The 23,632-nt window shown below is 35.7% G+C and overlaps 1 protein-coding gene across 10 annotated transcripts in view; it reads left to right on the top strand.

Annotated features, from left to right (window-relative positions):
* The window catches only part of ablim2 (actin binding LIM protein family, member 2), a 105,157-nt gene that overhangs the window by 69,412 nt on the left and 12,113 nt on the right, over positions 1-23,632 (top strand). For 2 of the 10 annotated variants that reach the window (XM_088906653.1, XM_088906568.1), the window contains exons 7-21: positions 678-765; positions 1,360-1,418; positions 1,807-1,845; positions 4,950-5,027; positions 5,415-5,558; positions 5,884-5,916; positions 7,986-8,103; positions 9,842-9,898; positions 12,293-12,388; positions 14,764-14,817; positions 16,262-16,308; positions 16,636-16,747; positions 17,628-17,686; positions 21,493-21,547; positions 21,941-22,103. In XM_088906653.1, coding sequence (XP_088762779.1) covers positions 678-765; positions 1,360-1,418; positions 1,807-1,845; positions 4,950-5,027; positions 5,415-5,558; positions 5,884-5,916; positions 7,986-8,103; positions 9,842-9,898; positions 12,293-12,388; positions 14,764-14,817; positions 16,262-16,308; positions 16,636-16,747; positions 17,628-17,686; positions 21,493-21,547; positions 21,941-21,975 — 1,074 coding nt within the window. In that variant the 3' untranslated portion in view covers positions 21,976-22,103. The other 8 variants (XM_088906906.1, XM_088906820.1, XM_088907154.1 and 5 more) reach the window with 6 other exon arrangements.

The raw sequence follows: 23,632 nt of genomic DNA, 5'->3' as shown, positions 1-23,632 counted from the left end.
AATATTACTTAAAATATTAATCTGTCACAGAATAGGATTCCTTTCAACCTTCCTTTTAAGTCCCTGTGCTAAGTGGACGTCAGTACAGATTGAAAAGGGACAATTTTTTTCTAGGTCTGTGTCATAGCTCCCCCTTTTGGTCAATTTATAGCATAACATTTACAAGATTACACATGTACAGTAATTACATTTACAATAATACTTCCTTACACTTATATAGCGCTTTTCTGGACACTCCACTCAAAGCGCTTTACAGGTAATGGGGACCCCCCTCCACCACCACCAATGTGCAGCATCCACCTGGATGATGCGACAGCAGCCATAGTGCGCCAGAACGCTCACCACACATCAGCTGTCAGTGGAGAGGAGAGCAGAGTAATGAAGGCAATTCATAGATGGGGATTATTAGGAGGCCATGATTGGTAAGGGCCAATGGGTAACACCCCTACAAAATGAAAAACTTATTATAGAGAGCACACTGTAGCCACCTGTTGTTAGTCATAGTGACCCACAAGAAAAAAAATGTGTCCACAACAAGGATGTTATTGATTACCAGGAATGAGATGGAGAAAACCAGTAGTATCTACAGTAACTTACAGGACAAAGAAGGAGGAATAGTCTTTTGAGAGACATTTTGCATAAAAAGTCATTCAACTTCATTATTTTATTATTTGTAGGCAGGTGATAAACATTACCACCCGTCTTGTGCAAGATGTGTCAGGTGTAACCAGATGTTTGGAGAGGGAGAAGAGATGTATCTTCAAGGTAAGCAATCAGCCTTTTAAATGTTATTTTCTTGTGTATTTGAACAGTATTGAACAAACAAAACATTATGATACAGCACATACAGCACATTTCTTAAAGGGCACTCTGGGAAATAAAGTTTTGATTGATTAGTGCATTTTAAGCACAATAATCAAAAACAACAACTTTCTGGTTGTTATACCAAAATACTAAACACTGAAGGAACATTCCGCAGCACTTTAATACAGCTGCCTGCTTTAAACCTGTCATGTTTGCTCTTATTTCTATCTTCAAACTACTTTAGCTTTCATGCTGTATGCCAGTATGCAACTCTTAATGACTTTAGCTACGTGTAAAAATAGTACTGTAGTTTTAAATTACTTAAACTACCAGTATAGAGTGATTACGTCTTTGTGTAAATTTCCCAAAACAAACTTACAGTTTAAACAAGTTGCTGTGAACGTTTTGCACCATTTGGTTTAATTGACTACTGAAAAATTAAGCTTTTGACTTAAACATTTTAAAATAGTGGTATGTGAAATCATTTGAGGGTTTGTTTAGTTTTAAATTCCACCATAAACATTCAAGCTCATGAACACTATTGGTTTCTTTTAGGTTCTTCTATTTGGCATCCACCCTGCAGACAGGCTGCCAGAGTAGAAGAGAAACATAAGGTGAGAAATACTGTAGGTAAAAAAATGACCTTGTTGTGTGAAGAGGACACGCTTTGAAACTTACAACAACGTATTGAGTTATTCTGCATATATTTAGTTCTTCTTGATGGATCCATTACTGAATTTAATATTTTGTTTCAAAAGTATTAGTTACAGTTTACTTAAAAGTTTACCTGCTAACAGTATCTGTATCTTCTGTACTGTTATAATGAGAAAATTCTCTAAACTTGAAGAATAGTAGCTGTATTCTCAGTGTACAGTGGAATTTACACGATACATTGCAGAGTTTTCAAGTAGGTACCTTAACAGAAGGTATCTATTGTTTTGCATAAATCTGTGGAACTCAGGCTCAGGAGAATATAATCCCTTTTTACACGGCTCCTTCTAGAAGCAGGTCCGGATTCTCCTCAATGACGGTTCTTCCCAGGTTTGTAGTGTGCAGCTGTCTGCATGCATTAACTGGAGTCTGCTTAGTGCTCTGCAGAAACTCAAAAGCTTATACAAAATATTAGAAAACTTAAGAACCATACAGTAAATGGAGCTGATATCCCCATATCATTACAGCCCTGCAGATTTTACTAATGAATTACAATGACCATGTCAGCCTGCTTTTTTACAGCAAAATTGCAGCCGCACATCACAGCATCCCAAGAAAGTGATCAAAAAGATAATTTAAGTCATCAATATATATTGTAACTACTGGCTTATTAACAAATATCCATTTTTGACAATCCATGCATTGAAGCACAAAATGTAACTACAAAACACTGACACTCGTACAAATAAGCAGCAATTAGATTATTACATTTTAATTGCATTAAGGGTCAATTATTTAATTTTGATTTGAAGGAACTACTACGGTATGTTCATAATGATACAGTGTGATACAGATAATTACATAATTTTAGTCCTTCACTACAAACACAGTGTGTGCTCAATTCCAATAACTCACCTGTCATAAAGCGCTGTTTAAATGTACTGCAGCTGCTGTCCAACTCAGTGTGAACCAGTGTCTGTGGCTCGGCACTCTGCGTAGTCAAAGTACTTCACCAATACAGTATTTGCTGTAGACTAAACCTAGTGGGCACTAATACTAAATATTACATTTGCACAGTCCCATGTTAAGAAGTTGTCAATTTGATGCTTTTTAATTTTTTTGGAGAAAATTGTGAATAAGAATGCCTTTGTTTCATTTTTATAGAAAAGAGAGGTTACCAACTATAGGCAATCAAAGTGTACTGTACAGTATATGTTCTTTACCTCCAGCTGCCTTGTGCAATATTTACAGGGCTAGCTGGTTTGCTAGCTGGCTAGCTGGAAGGCGGCTTCTCAAAGTTTCTTGCAACAGCACAAAAACTTTCTCTTCTTCTGAAATAAAATGTAAAAAGTACAAATGTGGTAAGACAAAGCATAGATAATATAAACTAAATAATATTATAAATTTAATTAAAAATAATTTTAAAATAATTAGATATGTACTGTAGGATAAATACTGCATTGTTGCAAAAAGCTTTCAAAGCCATCCTGTGAACCTTTACAGTATGTAATAATAAACTGTATTTCAGAGATAATAAGTGGCACTGAAATAGACTTCAACCATGGAATTTTGAAATAACTCCAAATTATTTATGAAAGTATAATAATGAATTGTTAAAGTATATTAATGATATTTTGTTCAATTTAAAATATCGTATGGTTCCAAAGATCATGGGTACCATTTAGACTTCATAAAAAAGCAGCTATGTTTCTAAACTGAGCATCACAACAAGCTTGTCATTTCTAACTGCAACTTATTTACAGGAAAATTACAAAATATTTGTGTAGCGGGGGCATTGAACAGACACAACATTGGCCAATTTATTTTGCTGATTAAAATTTGTCATCAACACATGTGATAAACAAGAGGTCTACTGTGAAAGTCAGGCAAGTAGCGCTTGTGGGCAGCATTGGAAGCAATACAAGATGTACATTTGTGACACAGGCTTTGCTCCAGATTTGCAGATGCTCTCTTGCAGGATTCTGTCTCTTTTTCCTTTCGTGGTCCCAGAACAAGCATGTGTCCATTCACTGGCCTCTTGAGTTCTAGATGCCAAGAGACGCCAGCTAATCCCACAGATGTTCAGAAGTGCTCCAGTGTAGCGAACATGGCATCCATGGCCTATTTGTCACATTGTAGTCTTATAAGAAACAAGTAAAGGTGTCACGAACACGGACTGAGATCCGTGTCAGGTCTTGTAGTAGACCCTATGTGATGCGGTAAGAGCTGGAGAAAACAGGAGGCGTGGTAAAAGGAAACATGCAGGGGTTTAATAGTGCACAAAATAATAGTGACAATACGTGAAACAGTGAACGGGGAAGACAGAACGGCATCCAAATCCAAACAGGTCCAAAGGCAGGTCAGGGCACAGTCCAAGAGTCCATCAGCGAGTAATCCATCCTGGGACGTGACAAGGTTAAAATCCCCGGGAGGGGGGAACACACGGAGAGACAAAACATGGAGGTCCAAGGGTGACGGGAAGCGGGAAGTGTCGGGGATGAGGCCTATGCTCTCAGGAGACGGACGTAGGGTTTCCTGGTGCCAGGCGGGCCTCGCGACATCCTTACCCTAATGATGAGCCCCGAGGACTGGAGGAGCTAGTCTTTAAATAAGACACCTAAGAAGGTACACCTGGATAGCTTAATCACAAGTACAATAACAGGAGTAGTGGAGCGCCCTCTAGGGAGGGATGTCGGGCGTGACAAAAGGTTTATTCCGTGCTGAAAAGAGAAGAAAAGAAACACAATGTTTCGGCTGTGGAGCCTTCTTTGGGTGTCTTATAAGAAAGCCATTGTTACATGAATAGTATGTAGATGTACATTGACGTGCTGGAACGTTATCTTGTCAGAATGAGCCTGCAGAAAGTGTAGTAGGTGAGATCGTGGGACTTGATCAAATGAGCACCTTGTTGTCGCGTTGCCATCAATCACTACAAGGAATGTTCTGTAGAGACTCCTGATCAGACCATCACACTATGACCTCTACATTGATCTTGGTGAGGTGTCATGACTTATGATCTCCCTCGTTGTGCTTGCAAAGGTTGTAACGGCTTGCCATGTTAGAATTTGTTGGATGTGAATACCTCAGAAAGCAACAATACACTGACATTGTCAAGACTCAAGGGCAAAAGGGTCCCTTTCTGTGTTTTTTTTTTATTTTGATGATCTCAAAATAATGATCTCGTAAATGATCTCATCGCCTGTGCCCAATTAGCTGTCTATATCTAATGAAGTATTATAGTTCAGTATATCAGAGTTGGTCATTAATGATTTATTAATCCAAATCATGCCAAAAATATTTAAACAGTAGCCGCCTTTTTTTATACAGTACTTTATAGTTTTCTTAAGAAAACCATAAATAAGGTGGTAAGTTTCTTTTGATGTTTTTTGTATTACAGCATCTACTGTATCTTATAAATAACACTGTTCTTTGTCTGATTTAATTAATTATTCTGCAAAACTACATTCTGTGCCTTAGAGTCTTTCATCTTACAGGTAACAAGAACTTCTTCAGAAAGCATCACATCTGTGCCTGCATCGAGCACATCTGGGTCACCCAGCCGTGTCATCTATGTGAGTAAAACATCTACAATTTTTGAATGTTCAATTGGAACAGACCTTTTAATGGTTAAGCATGAGGTAATGGCATGGTACTGTATAAATCCCTTATATCAATTAAACTTTTCTGATATTAATCTGAATACCTATGAAAATGAATCATTTTAAATGTAATAATTAAAAGTAAACATTGATCTGTGCAGGGCCACTACTCTGTTTTGTTTAATTTCAGATAAAGTTTTTAGAAGAAAAACAATCTTACTGTGTATCTTAAAAAGGATAACAAACTAAAGAACGATGTCAAGATTATACAAAAAACATAACGAATAGGAACAACTTTTCCCCATATGTTTATGCAAGAAATCGTTGTCTGTTCTCATGTTTTTTTTTGGTCTTTCTTAGGCTAAGCTTGGAGATGAGCTTCTTGACTACAAGGATCTGGCTGCGCTCCCTAAAGTTAAAGCCATCTACAACATTGACCGGCCTGACATGCTGACCTACTCCCCATATATCAGCTATATATCAGAAGACAGACATTATGGAGAGGTAACAAGCCAAAACTAAATCAAACACTTCTGCTGCATAAAACACAACTCTGGGGTATTTCAGAAGTTTCCTTTATTATTTTTCTGAAAATGATTTTAAATTTTAATTAAAACAATTTTAGATAAGCGTTTACCTGTTTGTGATCAGCTTATAACAATGTGTCTTTTGATTTGCCATTTACTGATCGGATATGCCAATTTGTGGATGTGTTCAAGACGCTACAGTATGTATCCAGCATCTTAGTTTTTAGGACATTTTCAAGCCGGATTTTAGTTTCATTTTTATTTTTCGCTTTTTTAATTTTTATTTTGCTTTTCACTTACAGTCACCCCAGCTGCTTTCTCCAACACCCACTGAGGTAAAACAAAACGTCTTATATACTGTACGTGGGTTTTGTACATTTCTTAATCATCAGCATTACACATAGTTAAACCGAAGGTCAATAACATTCATCTTTTACTTTTTCTTTTAATTTTAAAGTAATCATGATTATAGAATGAGATGTACAACATGTACAGTATCTCTGGAGTTAGATATTTTGTAGAAGAAGTTTACATAAATCCCATACACTGTATATATACTGTATATACATGGTATATCTACAGTACTGTTGTTATTCCATGTGAAAGGAAGGTGATTGGAAGAACAATTAAATGTACTAAATAAACACTATCATTTTTTTCTTAATCAATTCTTATTTAAAACAAAAACAAATGTTTAAAATCTAATTCTCTGTTCAGTCCATTAGGTGTTAATGTAATTAAAAAATCTTAAGGCAAAGATATCAGTGTCACCACTTATCCTGAGATGTGTCATTTTTTTTCTAAAAGAGGAGATAATATATATAATTATATATAATTTCCTTCAATAAAGAGAGACATGATTTTTGGATTTTGCAAGAAACAGGACAATTAAAAAAGTAACACTATACAGTACTATTGCATTGTGCACTGATACAGGTTTAAACAATGTCTATTTAGGGAAAGGCAAACATGAAACAAATGACATGATGAACACAAGAAAAATAATTAAAAGAGGAAACTTCAGTTGCCTATCTACATTTGCAAAAAACATCTCTGTCATTTTGTTAGTAAAGCACTGCTTGAAGAGGATGTTTTGCCACATAAAAATTTTAAAAATGCATTAAGTGAAACGTAAAGCAATAGAAGATTATTTATAGTGTTGTGAAATTTGTTGGCACTGTAAATCTGATTTTTTCTCAATTGACTTGTTTAAGTAAAGGAATGAAAACAATTTAATTTATACTACTGTATGTATTATTGAAATATACCATATACAAAGAGTTAACCCTAGTCTAATTGCTATACACTAGACTTAATATCTCAAAACAGTATTTTAGTAATTATTCTTTAATATTTTTTATTATTCTTTTTTTGCTCTGCTTCCTCATCCTCATTAATTTTATAACCTGCTGATGTATCAATAAAAGAAAATAACTTTTTAAAAGTGTGGAAGTTCTTTCCTCAGTCTTTTTACATCCTTGTTTCAGTGTTTAATAATGACATAGTTAAAGCCAACTGTCCTTCTCTTGGAATTAGCTTTAATATGACATGTACCAGGCTCTGTATATGCATTGTGGTAAACTTGTGATTCGGGTTCGATTTCATGACAAACAGTATACAAGCTCAAAAACAGAGTTTTTTTTATTTATTTGTCACAGACAGACTGGAATAAACTGAAATACAGTACAGTATGTAGAGTATGAGAATAACAAATGTTTCAGGTTTTTGACCTTCCTGAGTGTTACCAAATGAATACCTCAAAGTTTATTTAACCCTGATCAGGGCTTGAAATGAACTGAATTATTATTTACCTAACCTGCAAATAATCTAGACATTATTAAAACTTCAGTGACAAAAAGAATCCATTATTAACTACTGGCTTCAAAGAAAGTTCCAGAGTAAAATCAAGTTATGTATATGCATTATAATAGAATATACAGCATGGTATGTATATTTGTTGTTCAATAATAAAATTAAATACAAATAAATTGAAATATCTTAATTAATAGTATTCTATCAGAGATAGACTGTATATGTTGTTAGTATGCAAGAAGGATACAAAGAGAATATTCATGATCATCATTAAAACCTAGAGGTTCCATAGTTTGAAGTTTGAGAACAGTTCCTTCCTTAAGTTTTTGCCATACCTTTATATTATGCCCAAAATGTTCAGAATTTCATTGGAACAGTTTTAAAAAAGAACAAATAATCAATTACAAAATACAATAGCAGTTGAAGGGGGCAAGAAAATGTCTGTGTAACATCTAATTCCAATAAAGCTTGTTTGTATTGCATTATACTGAATGTCAAAGCCTGTCCTTGCCAGTGATTGTAGTCTGGTGCTGACAGTCCTTCTGATGGATCTGATAGGTGTATTTTGTTCTGCATGGCTCTTTGTTGCCAGGGTGACCACGATGACAAATCCCCTGGGCAGAGGAGGGCCTCCAGTCCCAGCTCCCACAGCTCCCTGGGATACGGCCGCTACACTCCATCGCGCTCTCCTCAGCACTACAGCAGGCCAGGTAACTCTCAGCTCTGCACACATGGTTCACTACAGCTTCCCCCAGTGGTCACACATATTTCCAATAAGCAGCTTCTCAGGCCTGTTGTACAGTGATAGTATTTGTTACCAAAAAATAATACACTTTTGATAAATGCAGGTGAAGATGGAATGAACCACCGCCGTTGTATAAAGCTCTATTTTTCACTTTCTTTCTTTTTTTAAATAGAATTTATTATTTTTTCTTTCTTCATCAATATTTTACGGTCTAAGCTATAATATGGTTTTCTAAAGGAACAAGTAATAGGTTTATTCCATGCTGAAAAAAAGAAGAAAGAGAACACAATGTTTCGGCCGTGGAGCCTTCTTCAGGTGTCACCTTCAGGTTTGACTTCTGAAGAAGGCTCCACAGCCGAAACATTGTGTTCTCTTTCTTCTTTTTTTCAACATGGAATAAACCTATTACTTGTTCCTTTGCAGCCTACGCATGCTGACGCAGCTACCCACCTGAACTATATGGTTTTCTAAGACTCATAAATTAAAATAAAAGATTATACAAGCTAACAATCACAGTTAGAGTACACATACTATATAGTATAAAGTAAGAACTAAAAACCTGTTATTTTCAGTTTGTATTTAGTATTATGTTAAGATTACTGGGACGTAACATTAATTTTTTCAGATCTCTGGGGTAATATTTAATAGGAATATTCCACAGATTAAAAATCCCACATCTAAGTGTTTTCCCTTTTAATGATCGATTTCATTTACTCAGTTTTGTTTTCTGATGGTAGAAACACTATATGTTCAGGGAATTGCAGCTCCCTTCCTCTAGACCCCTCTACTGTAGCTGTGGTCCACTAAGGTCCAGACTTTGAAGGCTAAGTGAAAGAGTGATAGGTTGGCTGGGTGGCCTGGGTCTTAGCTGAGTAGATGGTTTCAAGCTCTGTGAAAGTTGCAACTCATTTAAGCCTAATAACATAAACCCTTAGAAACCTAGACAGTAGAAGATGCAGGCTTTTGGGGGTAACAGACACTAGGCAGTGGGGCTGTGTAGGCTCTGAGCGGGCAATGACATTGCAGCAGGAGCAGAGCTGCAGCCATTATCCAAGATCTTGTCTTCTTTCTGACAAACACTAATCAAATGGGCTTAGGAGCATTCGTACCACATTCTTCACAGTACAGTATATTCCATCTCATTCAATAAAGAGCTCAGATTGTGTTTGAGTGCTTTTTTGCAGTACTTATTTCCTAAAAAGGGGGCAATTTATTCCCACTGCCGTGAGACAAAGTATTGTACTGCACAGTACCATACAGTATGTAGATACGCTAGAGATAAACATTCCTGTGTTTCTTTTCTTTTTAATTTAATATTTTGTCTTCCTTTAATAATAATTCTTTGTTCTAGAAACTTCCTCTAGAAACAATTCTTTTAATAGTAAAATTTAAAATGTTGATACAGCATATTGATACATTAATATACTGTATGACAATGACTGATCTAAAGGGCAAAACAATAACTGAGTGAAGCAAACCAATAATATGCCTGCATTCACAGAAACAATATTTGAAATGTATTAAATTTAATGAAAAATATTATTTTAATAAGAGTCTATCACACAGAAATGGGAGTACCTACTGTAGATTATAGTACAAGAAGAAAGTAGAGGAGCACACTCCCTGAAACAGATTTGAAGTTTGAGGTCCCACAGCTTCTTTTAGGCCAGATCCAATGACCTCCCTGTGCTTCATTCCTCCAGGCTACAAGCAAGATCTTCTTGAAAATAAGATGTGGCATCTCAGTTTGCCAGCTCACGGTAAAGCACTTCCCAGTGAAAACTGTATAAACCCAGCTGTGTTGGCTGAAAACCACAGGGCAGACTAGGAACTGGGCAGTTTGCCTCTTGTCCTTCATCAGTTTGTGCAGAGTTGCTGTTGTGCTTCTAGTGTTTTTTTTTATGTGTTGTGCATGAGAATGTGTAACTACATTATAATACCCATGAAGGATCTCTGTAATGGGCAGCAGGGAAAGTGCTCGTTTCTTTACATTGATTTCCAGCTGTGTTGTGTGTTGGCTGCTACGTTCGAACTTGAGTGCTTGGATTTGGTCGTTTTTTGTGAATTTGTCACATCAGTTTCATTCTGAGGTAATCTTAACAACTGAAAGCAGTTAATTACAGTACTACTCAGCACCTATGTACAGAGTTTTTTGTGTGTGCCCATTGGGTTCTAAACTAGAAGTCGAGAAAGAATTGCATAACAAAAGCATGAGGGTGTTGTTTTTTGTCCAAAATTGTAAAGAAAAACATGTCTTATTCAAAAGGGCTAAGATGAGCTGAATATGCTAAACCAGTTACTTAAGCTTCAGTGAAAATCTGAATTGTGGTGACATACATGGGTATAATTTGTTTATTTCAAGTTTCTTAAAATGTCAAAAAACACATACATTGGGTGGTTAATTTATTCAATTTACTGTGTATATTGTACGTATGCATAATCACTTCATATTCCAAAGATATTTGATTTATTATGATGTTATTATTGTCATATCTATCATTTATTTTTTAATGATGCAGACTGTACAGACTTTGTGTACAGGGATTTTAAGTTGTAGTGGGTAAAATGATAAATGGTTTTATAAAACATGAAAGCTTTGAAAGCCCTCCAGACAAAAAAAGCACACTCACCAAGATCAATTCAGTACTTTTTAGGAAGGCAGGCTTTGAAAATTAGGAAAGAAAAACAGATGCAAAGTACATTGCCTCAAAGGTGGTTATTTAGCCATTTCTGTAAAAAATTCCAGTTTTCAAAGCTAATTAAGAGTGAATCTTTTTACACCCGGTGAGGTCTATTCTGTTAGGGTAAGGGAAGTTAAACTTTCATCAAGTGTGGGCTTCCTTCAGCGGGGAGAGGCAGATGTCAGATGTCTTGTGCAATCATAGCTTGCCCGTGCCTGCTGCTCCAGATCAGCACTTCTGCTCACAGCTGGCGCCATGGAGGGCTTTGGGATTCTTTTTCTCTGATTTCCGCCCCAGTTGGGCCACCGCTTATTTCAGCTCATCACCGATGTTCCTGATTGCAGTCTGGAATTTTGCCACAAGTGCGCTCGCTCATCTGCATTTGATTGTCCAAACTGGCCTGTTTGTCATCTCTCTATATGCAGACAAACTGTATTCATACAGCTTTAAGCAAGAACAGTATACTGTGTGTGGATATTTCAGTGTTTAAAATAAGGCATTTTTTGTACAGGAAGCTGTAATGCTGGAGAGATAATTCAGCAATTCCTAAAACGTTTGAAAAGGTGAAGGAATACTGAAGACATTTAACAGCAGCGATGAAGTAACTAAATGATGCAGCCCATTCCCATTGTGGCAAGACAAAACCACGATCCATCTGGGGCTAGGAGATTTTCTTTTTATTTTGTTTCGACTAGCTTAGTATGGCATTTGCTGATGTCACATAGATTCCGATGGATATTGGAGGCACCCGCTTAACTTGAAAAGCTTTACTAACCAAAAGGCACTCTATGACTTCATTTGCCTTCATTTTACTGCGGTGCTAAAACATCACGGTCCTGTGCAGGAAGCAGAGAGGGTGTGCTTGTTGGATAATTATTTATTTTTTTCCCTTTTTTTTCTTACACATTGATGCATAAGCTAGGGCATGAAAGGTGGCAATGACTTCATAATCCAGCCTAAGTGATCACCACTTTCTGATAATTAATTCTAAATGTTGGAACCCAAATGTTCTAAATGTTATTGATGAAAAAAAGGGCTCTGCACTCCGTGGCTCATTATAAAGATCAGCAGGATTGTCAAAGCAAAGAATCCAAACTGTATCGTTAGAGAAATGGACTGCTATCAGTAGGCATTTCTCAAATCAAATGTTTTCTGTGCTTCCCTAGCACATCCATGTAAATTGAATGTGAATTAAATAAACGCAGTTAAATGTTAAATGTGATGCAGTCAAAGCCAAACAAGCAAAGAAGCCCAAACCAGACACTATGGAAGCCATGCAAATGGATCTTCTGAAGCTTATGCATTTGCAAGAGAAAATGTTTTTTTTTTCCTAAAATTTGTCAGATTTGATGAGTATTCTTCAAGGGAGGCTGGATTAGCAAGTTGGCTCATATATCAGCTTGAAACGCTTGTAACTCTTCTACTTTGCCTTCCATTTTCTTTTATCTACTTTCTTTGCTCTTCCCCCTGGAGGTAGTGAAAGTGGTCGGAGTACCCCCAGCTTATCTGCATATTCAGACAGCAAATCTCCTTCCTATGTGCAAGCGCCCAGGCATTTCCATATACCAGGTAGGATTTCATGGCTTTGCTGTAACCCTACACTTTGCTCCGTGCTTTTTCTTTCCCTTCATGTAATACATCCTCCTGCCACAGCGCCAAAGGTATAAAAGTGTCCACAAAAATTTTTTTTTTCTCTAAAAAAGCACTTTTGTCATAAATCTTCTCACTATTGTGACTATGAAAAAAAAAACTTTTTATACTTTTGGAAGTTATTTTGGATTCCACAGAAGGATTTTGAAATTGTTAGCTATTCCCATGATTACGCAGGCTTTCATTTTTGTAAATGATATTTTTCTTGTGCTTTTTATGAACAGAAGTACGCTCTTATCTTTTCTTTGCTGATATTATTGCCATTCATTCAGGGATACATATCTGTGATTTCTGAAATTGTATTTTCACCATCTGTACATTTATTCAGAACGGTTGTGCATCGCCTGAAATTGTTACTAGGCACAATCGAAGAAAAATACCTTGAAAAAAACATTATATCTTTCTTTAACTTTTTAAACTTAAAAATAAACTGCCGAAAGTCTAACGTGCGGTAATGGAAAACGGTTCCTTTTGTAAATGACATCTGGGAGTGTTTCTCATATAGCCCATGCAGTTCATGTTCAGTGGCGATAAGAAATACTGTAGCACAAACTAAGATGTGCTGAAGACAAGGCAGGGTAAGCAAATGTTTACCTTCAGCTGTGACTATTCTAATTCAAAAAGAACACAATTTGTAAATTATAAGCATCAGCAGCACTACTATTGTCTTGAAAACTGTAGTTTTTAAGTATAAATTTTTAATGTTGTATTGTGTGAAGTTCCAGAAACTACAGAAAGGACCTTGCCAAGAAAGGCAAAGTCCTTTCTATATTGTTATAAGCAACTGGAATTTTTGTAAAAGCCACTCTTTACAGGATTTCTTGTGGATTTCTTGTGTTCAGTAAAATATGCCCTTTCATGTGGAAGGCTAATTAGAAATAATACTTAAGATTTAAAAAATGAAATGTTAATGTTTAAAGAAGTATGAATTTTTTGTTTTAGATAACCTGCTATTGAAAGATTTTTTTTTTAAACAGAAACTTTATCTTCAATTCCAAATCTCATAACTATCATTAGTGAACTCAGGTTGTGTATTCCTTAATCTGAGTTCATTTTAGTGAATAAAGTGAACCCCAAAATTATACTGTGAAGAAGCCTGTAAAAATAGTTTTAAAATAATATTGAAAATGTTTTATTTTTTTTTTAGAAAATAGGATGTCTTGAAAACAGCATTAAAGTTTCTCTCTAAGGTGTTTTTTGTGTACAAACTCTAGCAAACTATAACAAATTCTGGAAAATCAATGTTAAATACAGTACTTCCGTAAGAGGCCTATATTATTTAACATCCTTCTCTGTGGATTTACAGTATATCCTCTTTCATTTTACCTTTTGATCCTTTATTAATGTGAACTGTGAAAAATGTGTATCTGAATGAACATACGGTATGAGAGGAGTTTAATGAGCATTGAGCCTCATGTAGATGGAAATACCAGTTAGCACTGGTGTTGTGGCTATTTGTCCATTGGGACCTTAGTATTTTCAAAATTCCAAGTGACAATAACTGCATTGGTGCCACAGTGTTTAACATTGCTTCTTCGTTGCTCTTGGTCCTGGGTTCAGTTCCAGACCTGGGAGCTATCTGCAGCGAGATTGTATGTTCTCCCAGAGTTCACGTGGGTTTCTTCTGGGTGCTCTTCCTTTTGCAGTCCAGAGACTTACTGTACTGGTAGTTTAATTGACGTCTGAGAAGACTGGGCCTGGTGTGAGTGTGTGGTGTCTTTCTGTCCTGTGATGGACTGGCATCCCCTCCAGGGTGTATCCCATCTGGCGCCGATTGCTTGCTGGGATAGGCTCTGGTTTCCCTGTGACCCTGAATTGGAAGAAGTCATTAGGAAATGGATGGATGAATTTTGCATAATAGAAAAAAAACCTCTTAGTATGCCTTCCAATAAGTGATCTTTGTTTTGAAAATGTGATAATACTACCGAACTGCCAGTAGGAAAAGAAAAGCGTAAATGAGTAACAAAGGCAATTTGAATAATGAACTTTTTTGTCTTTCTATATTTACAGTACTTATGTGCTCAGTGTAAAACAAGTGATTTTGGTTGTTTACTTCTGCATTAGAATGATTTTTAAAATAAGGAGGTTGTTTCCTATTTTAAAGAACTGTTGATTTCAAAGTGAATGATGAAAGAATCAGTATCCCACAGATTCATCCTTTTTCAAGCATTGGCTTGTGAAGAAAGGGCTGATTTTCACTGCCTATAAAGATATACCTTTGTGCCTTTGGAAGATTGTAGCCTTGACTTATGTCTGTTTCTGTTTTTATCCTCTTTCTTTCTTTCCATCTTCAGACACTAGGACAAAAGATAATATCTATAGAAAACCCCCTATCTACAAACAGCATGGTACAGTCCACTCTCCTTTTAACAATTTTCTGCATGATCTGCATGCTTAGCCAGTTACTGCTTAGGTCCAATGAATGTTATTTTTAAATTATTTTTATGGTGGCTGAATTATTCTTTTTATTTGCCTTTGCCTATTTGCCTGCTGTCTCCTTCATTTGGTGATATATGATATATATTGCAGTCGGTTACTTAAGGTTTTTCTTCAGGCAGTGAGACACAGTGTTACCTTCATTTTGTAAGTTGTGTAGTAGTTCTCGCTATACCATCAAGTTTTATTTCAGTAGATATACTAGACATTTAAAAATGTGAAAAACTATCCCCATATACTGTAACAGACAAATTAGGAAAGCCCTTTAATGCAGTATGTTTTAAAGTAATATTAAAATAATATTTTCTGTAATATCTTGTGTAAGATGTTTTTTGTCAAAAGTGAGTGCTTTATGTCTTGGTCATTGTGAATTTCAACAATAAAGCTACTACAAATAATTTAGACTTCTTTGTATTCAGCACTTTACAAATGTTATCTCTGTGGCCCAAAAATAGGCAGCTTGAAAGATGACAGATTATGTGGTTTCTATCGTGAATCATGTGAATTAACATCAAAACCTGCTTGAAACCTTATTACGTGACACAAGCATGACTTCTGTTTGCCATTTTGCAGTGCTGCTTCTCTTCATGTCATATTCAGCATACGTCTGGGTAATTTAAACACATTTTTTTCATATCTGTCTCTTTTTTCTGTGTCTCTTTTCTGTTTGCAGACATGCAAAAAAATAGAACTCCTTTTACAAACTGCCCTTTAAAGCTGGATTGTGACCCAACCCAAGTTTAATGTTGAAGTCTATTTAGTTTTTTTATTTTTACATTTCCTTTTAGATCAGAACGAGAAGGATGCCCCCTTGTATAACAACAGAATGTCCCCTTTCAGTATCGGGGAAGATAGGGGTATTAATCATTGTTGCATATATGCTAGTAGAAGTGAGGTTGATATACCCACAGTACCTCCACTAGTGTTACTTTAAATCAATAAAAATGATCTCAACGTTTTTATTGATTTACAGTTTCCACATGGAACAGAACAAGAGAATAAACCAGTAATCCAACATGTTTCATGGTGAAGTAGGACTGAGTATCTAACATTTTTAAAGTTATCACTGAACAATATGTTAACCGCAGATCTTTAAGATAGCAGTTCAGCTCTGGGAACATGTAGGTTTTAATCAGCAATATCATTGGTATTACAGTTATCATTCATCATAAAAACCTGTCCGTCTGTAAGAAATTGCACGAGGCACTGCTTTTTTATTTTTCACATCTGAAACTTGGCTGTTTTTGCTCTCTTATGTCACAGATCCAAAAAGGATTGAGAGGTTCAGCAGCTCGAAATGAGTGTTTTATTAACCAGCATACAATTGAAAAAATGTTTATTGATACTGTTTTGCAGTATTAAGGACATCTTGGCAGGATGGAGATGATGCAGACAGCAGAAAGGTAAGTTTATTTGGGAAAAAAATAATACTCTGAATACTTCTGAAAAGAAAAATAATTTAAAAGATTATTTAAAAGATAAAAGATTTAAAAAGTTTTCATGGTATATATAAATGCTTATTTTCATTTATGGGCTTTATCTTCATTTTAATCAAGGAAGAAAAATCTGTTGAATTCTATTAGCTCTTTCAGAAGAACACTTTAAGGGATGCAAAAAACAGTTCATGCTGTATTGTGAACGGGAAGAAGATCAAAAACAGGTCCTGGATATGTTTTTCAAAAGCTTTATTTGATTATTTGATTTATTTGGTGTTTGTCATGTGTACGTAGATGAAGACAAGCTGGTTGATTTTAAAGAGTGAGATGGACGCTAGATCTGGTTCAGATGATATCGACCCAAGAACGTCCACTTGCAGTCTTCCCATTGATTCCTCCCAGCCCAGTAAGTAGAGGTCATCATCTCACAATAAGATAAAAATAAGATTTTTAATTGTGAAGTACTGAAGAATCTTGATCCTTTGCTATTTCATTCTTCAATATTTGTAGATATCTTTCCCAATTATCTGAATAATAGTAGAGATATAATTGCATTACTCCTGATCTTTGCAACAATAATATTAAATTTATTATTTAAATAATATAAAGCACCTTTCCAAACCCAGGGATTCTGTATGTCATGAATAATTAGATTTTATATCACTAGCCTCTCATCCAAACGAAGAACAGTGTCCTTAGTCACCATACTGGGGCGTTGGAGTGGAATTTTGGGCCAGAACAAAAGTGCCACCTACTGGTCCATTAACACCACATACAGTAATGACAACAAACTCACTTTCTTGAAGATCTCCCGTCCCAGTTCTGACAATCCAGCCTACATTGCAAGTTGGTAACATTGCTGCCACTAATGGTTGCTGTTAATTTTAAAAACATATATTGATCTTTTTTAAAAGGAAAAGTCTCATTTGGCTAAAAAGGCAAAGGGTTTGATCTTCAGAATATGCAGGAGATGAAGAGGGAAAGATGTGCTTTCAAACACCACAGTTAGCAAACTACTGCAGAATAGGAGAAAAGCAGAGGTGCCAGCTACTGTATGTCTAACAAGACAGTACAGAGGGAGGGATACACAGGAGTATTTAACCTTATATTCATGAAATCAATGAAAGAAGATATTTCAAATAATGCATAAATATAATTGGTATTGCAACTGCCAGGCTGGTAAATTGGAGGAGTGGAACTCCGAGGTTTGAAGTAAATGTCTATCTTTGAGTAAATATGTTGAAATGTCCCATGTAAAGATGTCTTGTTTTTTATCTAAATTTCAGGTTTCCCTTATTCTAAATCAGCCTCCCTACCTGGGTATGGTAGAAATGGAATCCACAAGGTAAATAAATAACCTTTAACCTTTTAACCTTTACATAATAACACCCAGTTTATTTTTAGTGTTCATATAGCAAAATTGCTCAGGACTACTTTTTAATATACAGTATATATAGTTAGATACAAACTTCTTGGTACCATTCTTTTTAAAAAGGCTATCCACTAATTTATGTACAGGAACACTTACATACAGCATGACACATTGTTTTTGTGTTGTTCATTTCACCTCGAGTGCATTAGCTTTCAAAAGATTAGTTCAAGGTTCTTTCAGTATTGGACAAATACAGACAGATGTTACCGATATGAAAGCTTTAATAATGCTAAGCCATGATTAATGTTTTGTGCTGCAATTGGGCACACCTTGAGCAGTAATGAGATCCCATCATATACTGTAGAACTCGAATACAGATGTAGCCTGTGGTGTAACACATGTATTGAAAGCAAACACAGCTGCATGTGGGTTCCACACTGACTTATTACTTTGAAGTGATATCTGTGGGAATGCTGCATTAAACTTTGTTCAGAGTCACCCTCATTCACTTCATCTGGCAAGAGCGAAACATCTTCAGAACCAGGTACCCACATTTTTCTGTAGCAGACAGCCAACCTATTAAACAAGTATCATTTGCAAATTCTGTCTAAAAAAAATTGTGTTACGGACACACTATGTTTTCTTACAGTTCTCAGGGTTTGCTCTTTTTCATTTGTAGGCTGTCACACATACATAAACTGCCCAAGATGATACTGTACACAATATTGTCTGCTCTTCCCATTATTAAGAAGACAAAATAGCATTGTGGGATTCGAAATTGTTTACTACTTATAATATAGAAATGTACTCTTTTAACTGTTTCATACTGGCTTGACCTTATTTCATTTTCTTTGGAGAAATCTGCTCCAATAGCTAAATACAATCAAAGAAATCAAAGGTTAAGATTGATAAGATTGGTATGGCTCATTTAAAACACGTTTTTCAGCCTACTACACAATCATATTTTAATTGAAACATGTTCTGTATTAAAATATATAATAACTAATGTCCCTATTTAAACTGTAATAATATTACATTAATCAGTCTGGTTAGCTTACAGACGTGGTATCAGAGACTGCCTTTTATAGTTTGGTTTTGTTAGCACTGTTGTCTACTCCTGGTCACCTGTAGTAGAATTGTCATGTACAGTAAATGCTGTTTCTGAACATATCATGAGTAGTTTGACCAGTGTTTGTGCAAGATCAGCACATCTTATTTATAAAGCAATTTGCATTTTGCAGTAATTTGCATAACTCTCTCAGTGAGTCAGCAATATGAAAACCCTGAATCCTGACAGATGTTGCAACTAATGTCTGGAAAAACTGGAAAAAGTGCATGTTTTTGATGTTTAATTTGAACATAAGCATTGCCTTATAATGTCACACAATGTAGAAAAACTGAGTTAATAAGAGACTGGATTGAATCAAACGTCCAATGATATAGATGAAACATGCCTTTGGCAAAGAAAAAGCCAACATCAAGTACGTAGTTTGTAATTTGCGTTTAATTAAGTGGTTTGAAGTTTTAATTCACTCTGGCCAAGGAATGAAATGGAAAACATCATCTGTTTTGTTATTTATTGGTAAAATCTACATTTTAACAAAATAAACAGGTCTGTATGGATCACATATTTGTGATCTCAATTAATATATATAATAAAGATCACATCTTTATTAAATGCTCATTTCTGAGCATATCCGTCTGTGATTTCTGAGAATGTTCTGTCTAATTTGTTAAAATGCAGAACAAACTAATTTGATGTTGATATCCAGAGCTAGGATCTAAGATATCTTCTCTCTAGGATATCTAGTTAGACACATGTCGCCACAATCCTAACACTACCAGTGTGTCACCTTAGGTTTACATGTTTGAAGTGGCCTGTTCAGGTCTATAGGACCTCCTCTGGGATCCTAACTCTTCCATGGTATTTCCTACCTGGGAAAGCTCACACGTTCCTCTTCCTTTTAGACTTTGGTACACTTGGCTCTACTCATACAAGTCACTGGATCTTTTCTCTTACCCTTCAGTCTCTGTCTTTATTAATCACCAGACACTGGAGTATTCAGTTTGATTGTCTCAGTGTCACTCAATCACAATTTTCACTTCAGTAATCATTTCAGCTCAACTCTTCACTCTGTAGCTGGTCTTATAGGGCCTCTAAATTAGTCATAAGGGCTTGCCAGTTTCCATGCAAAAGCCTATCCCAGCAGCTCCTTTCCCTCATGTGGAATCTCACTCCCCCTGAGAGCTACAGTAATTACTCATTCAGACCAGCTGTGCCTCATTCTGCAGGTTCTAGATGGATCAGGTGGCCATCTTGGCTCAATGCCACACCACTGGGCCTGGGTTTGAGTCAAGATGGTGGCCTTTTCGCAAAGCCACCTCTCAGCGCCTCATGTTGAACAAAGTAAAAACATGATGGATTAAAGCCTGTTGCTTAAACTGTTACCAAATATAGCCTAATATGTACTTATATGTACTTCAAAAATATTAAAGGGTTTGAATGCTGGTCAGAGATTCAGGAATATTCCAGAGTCATATTAGAAAACACAATACCACCTAAAATAAGGCTTAAAATGTGAGGGGGATACCTTTTTTAACCAAACATATAGGTACTGTATCTTATACTGCTATTGATTCTTGTGCTCATATGGTGCTTTTCAATAAATGTCAGTGAATTTTCAGTACATAGGAACAAGATAAAAGCTCAGAGACTTGAGCAAAAGTTTAATAGGTAACAGTTGGGCAGATTTTTACCATCTGTAACTTCTTCAGTATTTCCATAATATGTTTTAAAGAGTTAAAATTTGTATTTAACTACTGTGATGTCAGCTTTCTTTAGGACTATGTAAATACCATAATTGTTTTAAATGCTGCATTTGAAGACCCCATAGAGGCCTGCTTTTAAAAATAACATTTTGTATTGTTGTAGAATGTTGTAATTTCAAGGTAACATCTGTTTTCTGTCTGTATTTTGATTTAAATATATGTCATTTTTAAGAGGTCAATCATGAAATTATGCCTCTGGTGTTCTTATTTCTGCTTATCAGTGTTGAGAGATGTTTGAAATGTAAAAATGCATCTCTCCACTAGATGTCAATGTTTCTTGTTTGCAACAGGGATTGGTTTTCAAATGAAAATACATGTATTCCTTGTCATAATTTTCTTCCTGACATTGTAACAAAAAGCATTTTCTTGAGGTTAAAATACACATTAGAGCACAGTAGACAAAAGCCACTTTCAAAAATACAGGAGGTTCTGAAATGTATTTTTGCAAGGCTTACAAAGTCTTATTTATTCAAACTATTATAACAAATTGTCATTACCTAAATAAGGTATAGATTTTGATACAAGTAGACTTTTGTTTCTCTATATCAGTTGCTGTATCAAATGCTTTCAAAGTCAGCAGTTTCTGAGAGAGCAAAGTCTGTCACCTGATTTTTATCAAATGACTGTTCTTCATCCTAAAGGCCCACCATATCGCATAGCGAAGCATGACCAGAGCTTTTTGAGAGTGGAAACTAAATATTTGTCTCAAAAATGCATGAAAATGAAGTCTTTCATTTGACATATATACATATGTTAGAACTGTAACTGTATACAATGAAACCATAGATTTTTTTGAAGTCTAATTTTAGTCAAATATTCCAAAAACAACCACTTACAAAATTTCCAGTCACTCTATTTCCATATGGTACAGGATGTAGCCTTTTATCCTTCTGATGTACTGTACTGTGTATATCTGATTTAAGCAAAACGTGTATTATATCTTTGCCCAGGCCTCAGACCTCACTTCATATGAAGCAGAGCAGTACTCCAGCTGGGGAATGAGAGGTAAGACTCTTGTCATTTCTATGGAAATTCTGAGCTGTTCCACAGTCCCAAATTACACAGGGAAAATGAATGGTCATGGATAATGACGCATGGTCATTCTTAGTATTTTCATACTTCATTTTTCAGATACCTTTATACTTCACATTGCTCTGAATCTGATTAAGGCAATTTGTAAAAGGGTTTTCAAAAGTCGAGGTTTTAATACCAGACGGACATTTAGTTTTCTGTGCTAATGCATATTTACAGTAATCGTAAATAATAATGCATTTCCAGCATTCTCTTATACAGTACATTAATCTTAAGTTTATTTTCAGGTTTAAATGAGCAACTAAGGACATTTAATTAACTCATGAAATTGTTCTGACTTTTGTTTTTCCTTCATTTCTGTTTCAGAGTACAAGGTGAGACAAACTGGCTACATTCCCTGAAAGAGAGTGCTCAAGGCCTCCTTGTACAGTCTGAAAATGTTGGACCATTTGTCTTTTTTTTTTAACTTAAAGCTTAGCACTAGTGTATCTCTTTCAATTTATTTAAGATTGAAGAGTCTGTTTTTGCAATTCCAGGTTTACCCCTATGAAGTTCTCGCAGTAACAAACAGAGCTCGAGTGAAACTGCCAAGGGATGTGGACAGAACCAGGCTGGAGGTAAGGGTTCTAGATCAGATATGATTTGATTTTAACATATTCGGCAAGATGGAATGGTAGTTAGAACTCCAGATTCCAGACTGGAAGGTTGTTGGGTTAGATTTAGTTTGGACTGCTGTACCCCCACTGCAAGGTAATTCACTCAAGTTTTTTATTGTGAAAGCTCTGCTGTATAAGTGAGTCTACATATCACCATTGAAAATGAAAATGTGTTCTAAAATGCCTTACTTGCCAAACTAAATCCTTCCTTGTGGCTCTTGCATTCTTGTATTGTTTTGCAATGGATTTTAATTAATTAATTTTTATGAATTAATTGTAGCATAACCTTTTCAGGAGAATAATGAGGAAGAATAGCTGCACAGTGTAAGCAAGCGCATCAGAAAACACTTGATGAATAATATTTACCGTACACTGTAAAAACATAATATTGTTGTGGCTGCATATTATTACTGTACTGTATGTGATGTCACATTCTGGAGTCATATGATATTATCGGAATTTGAAATTACTTTTGCTTTGTTGTTTGAAGTGCCACAGCCTTTTGGAAAAACAACAAGTGGATATGATAATGCCAAAGAAAAAGTAATAAAATACCAGTGTACTTAATTCGAATGAACAGTGCCTCTGTGGGTCAAATAGTCATATTCTAAGGGCAGTGTGTAAGTGCACATTATTTTAAATTGGTCAAGAGAGAAATAAGATAAGCGATAAGAAATGGTGTTTTATACAAAGGAGCTACACAATCTAAAGAAGACTTTTGTGCATTTTTGAATTGCAGTTAGGCTTTATTTTGGTGTCATCAAGACAACATTCAATGCAAAGGAAGTATCCTTCCGTAATACTGTAATATTCTGGTCTTTCCTCCTTACTGGGGTTTTACTGAAGACTTTGAAATTTTAAAATTAATATGACCATCAACAGGAATTTAAAAAGCACCTTACTAATTAAGAAACTGCTTACTGTACTCCCTGTAGGTGACTGGTGCGTTACTGTAGTATTCAGTTATGCCTACCGACATGCCTACAAATAACTACCATTCAGTTTCTTGACTAAAAATGCAGTGTTCTCATTGCTGGCTTAAATAAATGATCTAATTGTACAAGGGTTGCAATATCCATTTTGATCTATAGGAACATGCAGATGGTTAACCATGTAATGCTGGGCTTTCCAGTCCTGTAGGAGCGGAGTGTCCGTGGATTATAATTCCACCTCAGCTCTTAGCGATTTAAACCATCTGTTTACTAGCTGAACTTCTCCCAGCTCTTCGGGTGCTGCTGCTTCAAAGACACCTTTGAGACTCTGCAGACACATTAAGACAGCCAGCACTTTGACTGCGTTTCAGCTTTGCTGTATATCGGGTTCAATTATCGAAAACAAATTTTAACCTGTATTCTTTATTCAAGTGCCAAGGGTACGCAAGCGTGTTTCGTTTCCTGTGAAG

Source organism: Atractosteus spatula, chromosome 1, assembly GCF_055471065.1.
Source record: "Atractosteus spatula isolate fAtrSpa1 chromosome 1, fAtrSpa1.hap1, whole genome shotgun sequence".
Taxonomy (NCBI): domain Eukaryota; kingdom Metazoa; phylum Chordata; class Actinopteri; order Semionotiformes; family Lepisosteidae; genus Atractosteus; species Atractosteus spatula.
Note: the sequence above shows the minus strand (reverse complement) of the source record. Positions and strands in the feature narration are given on the sequence as shown.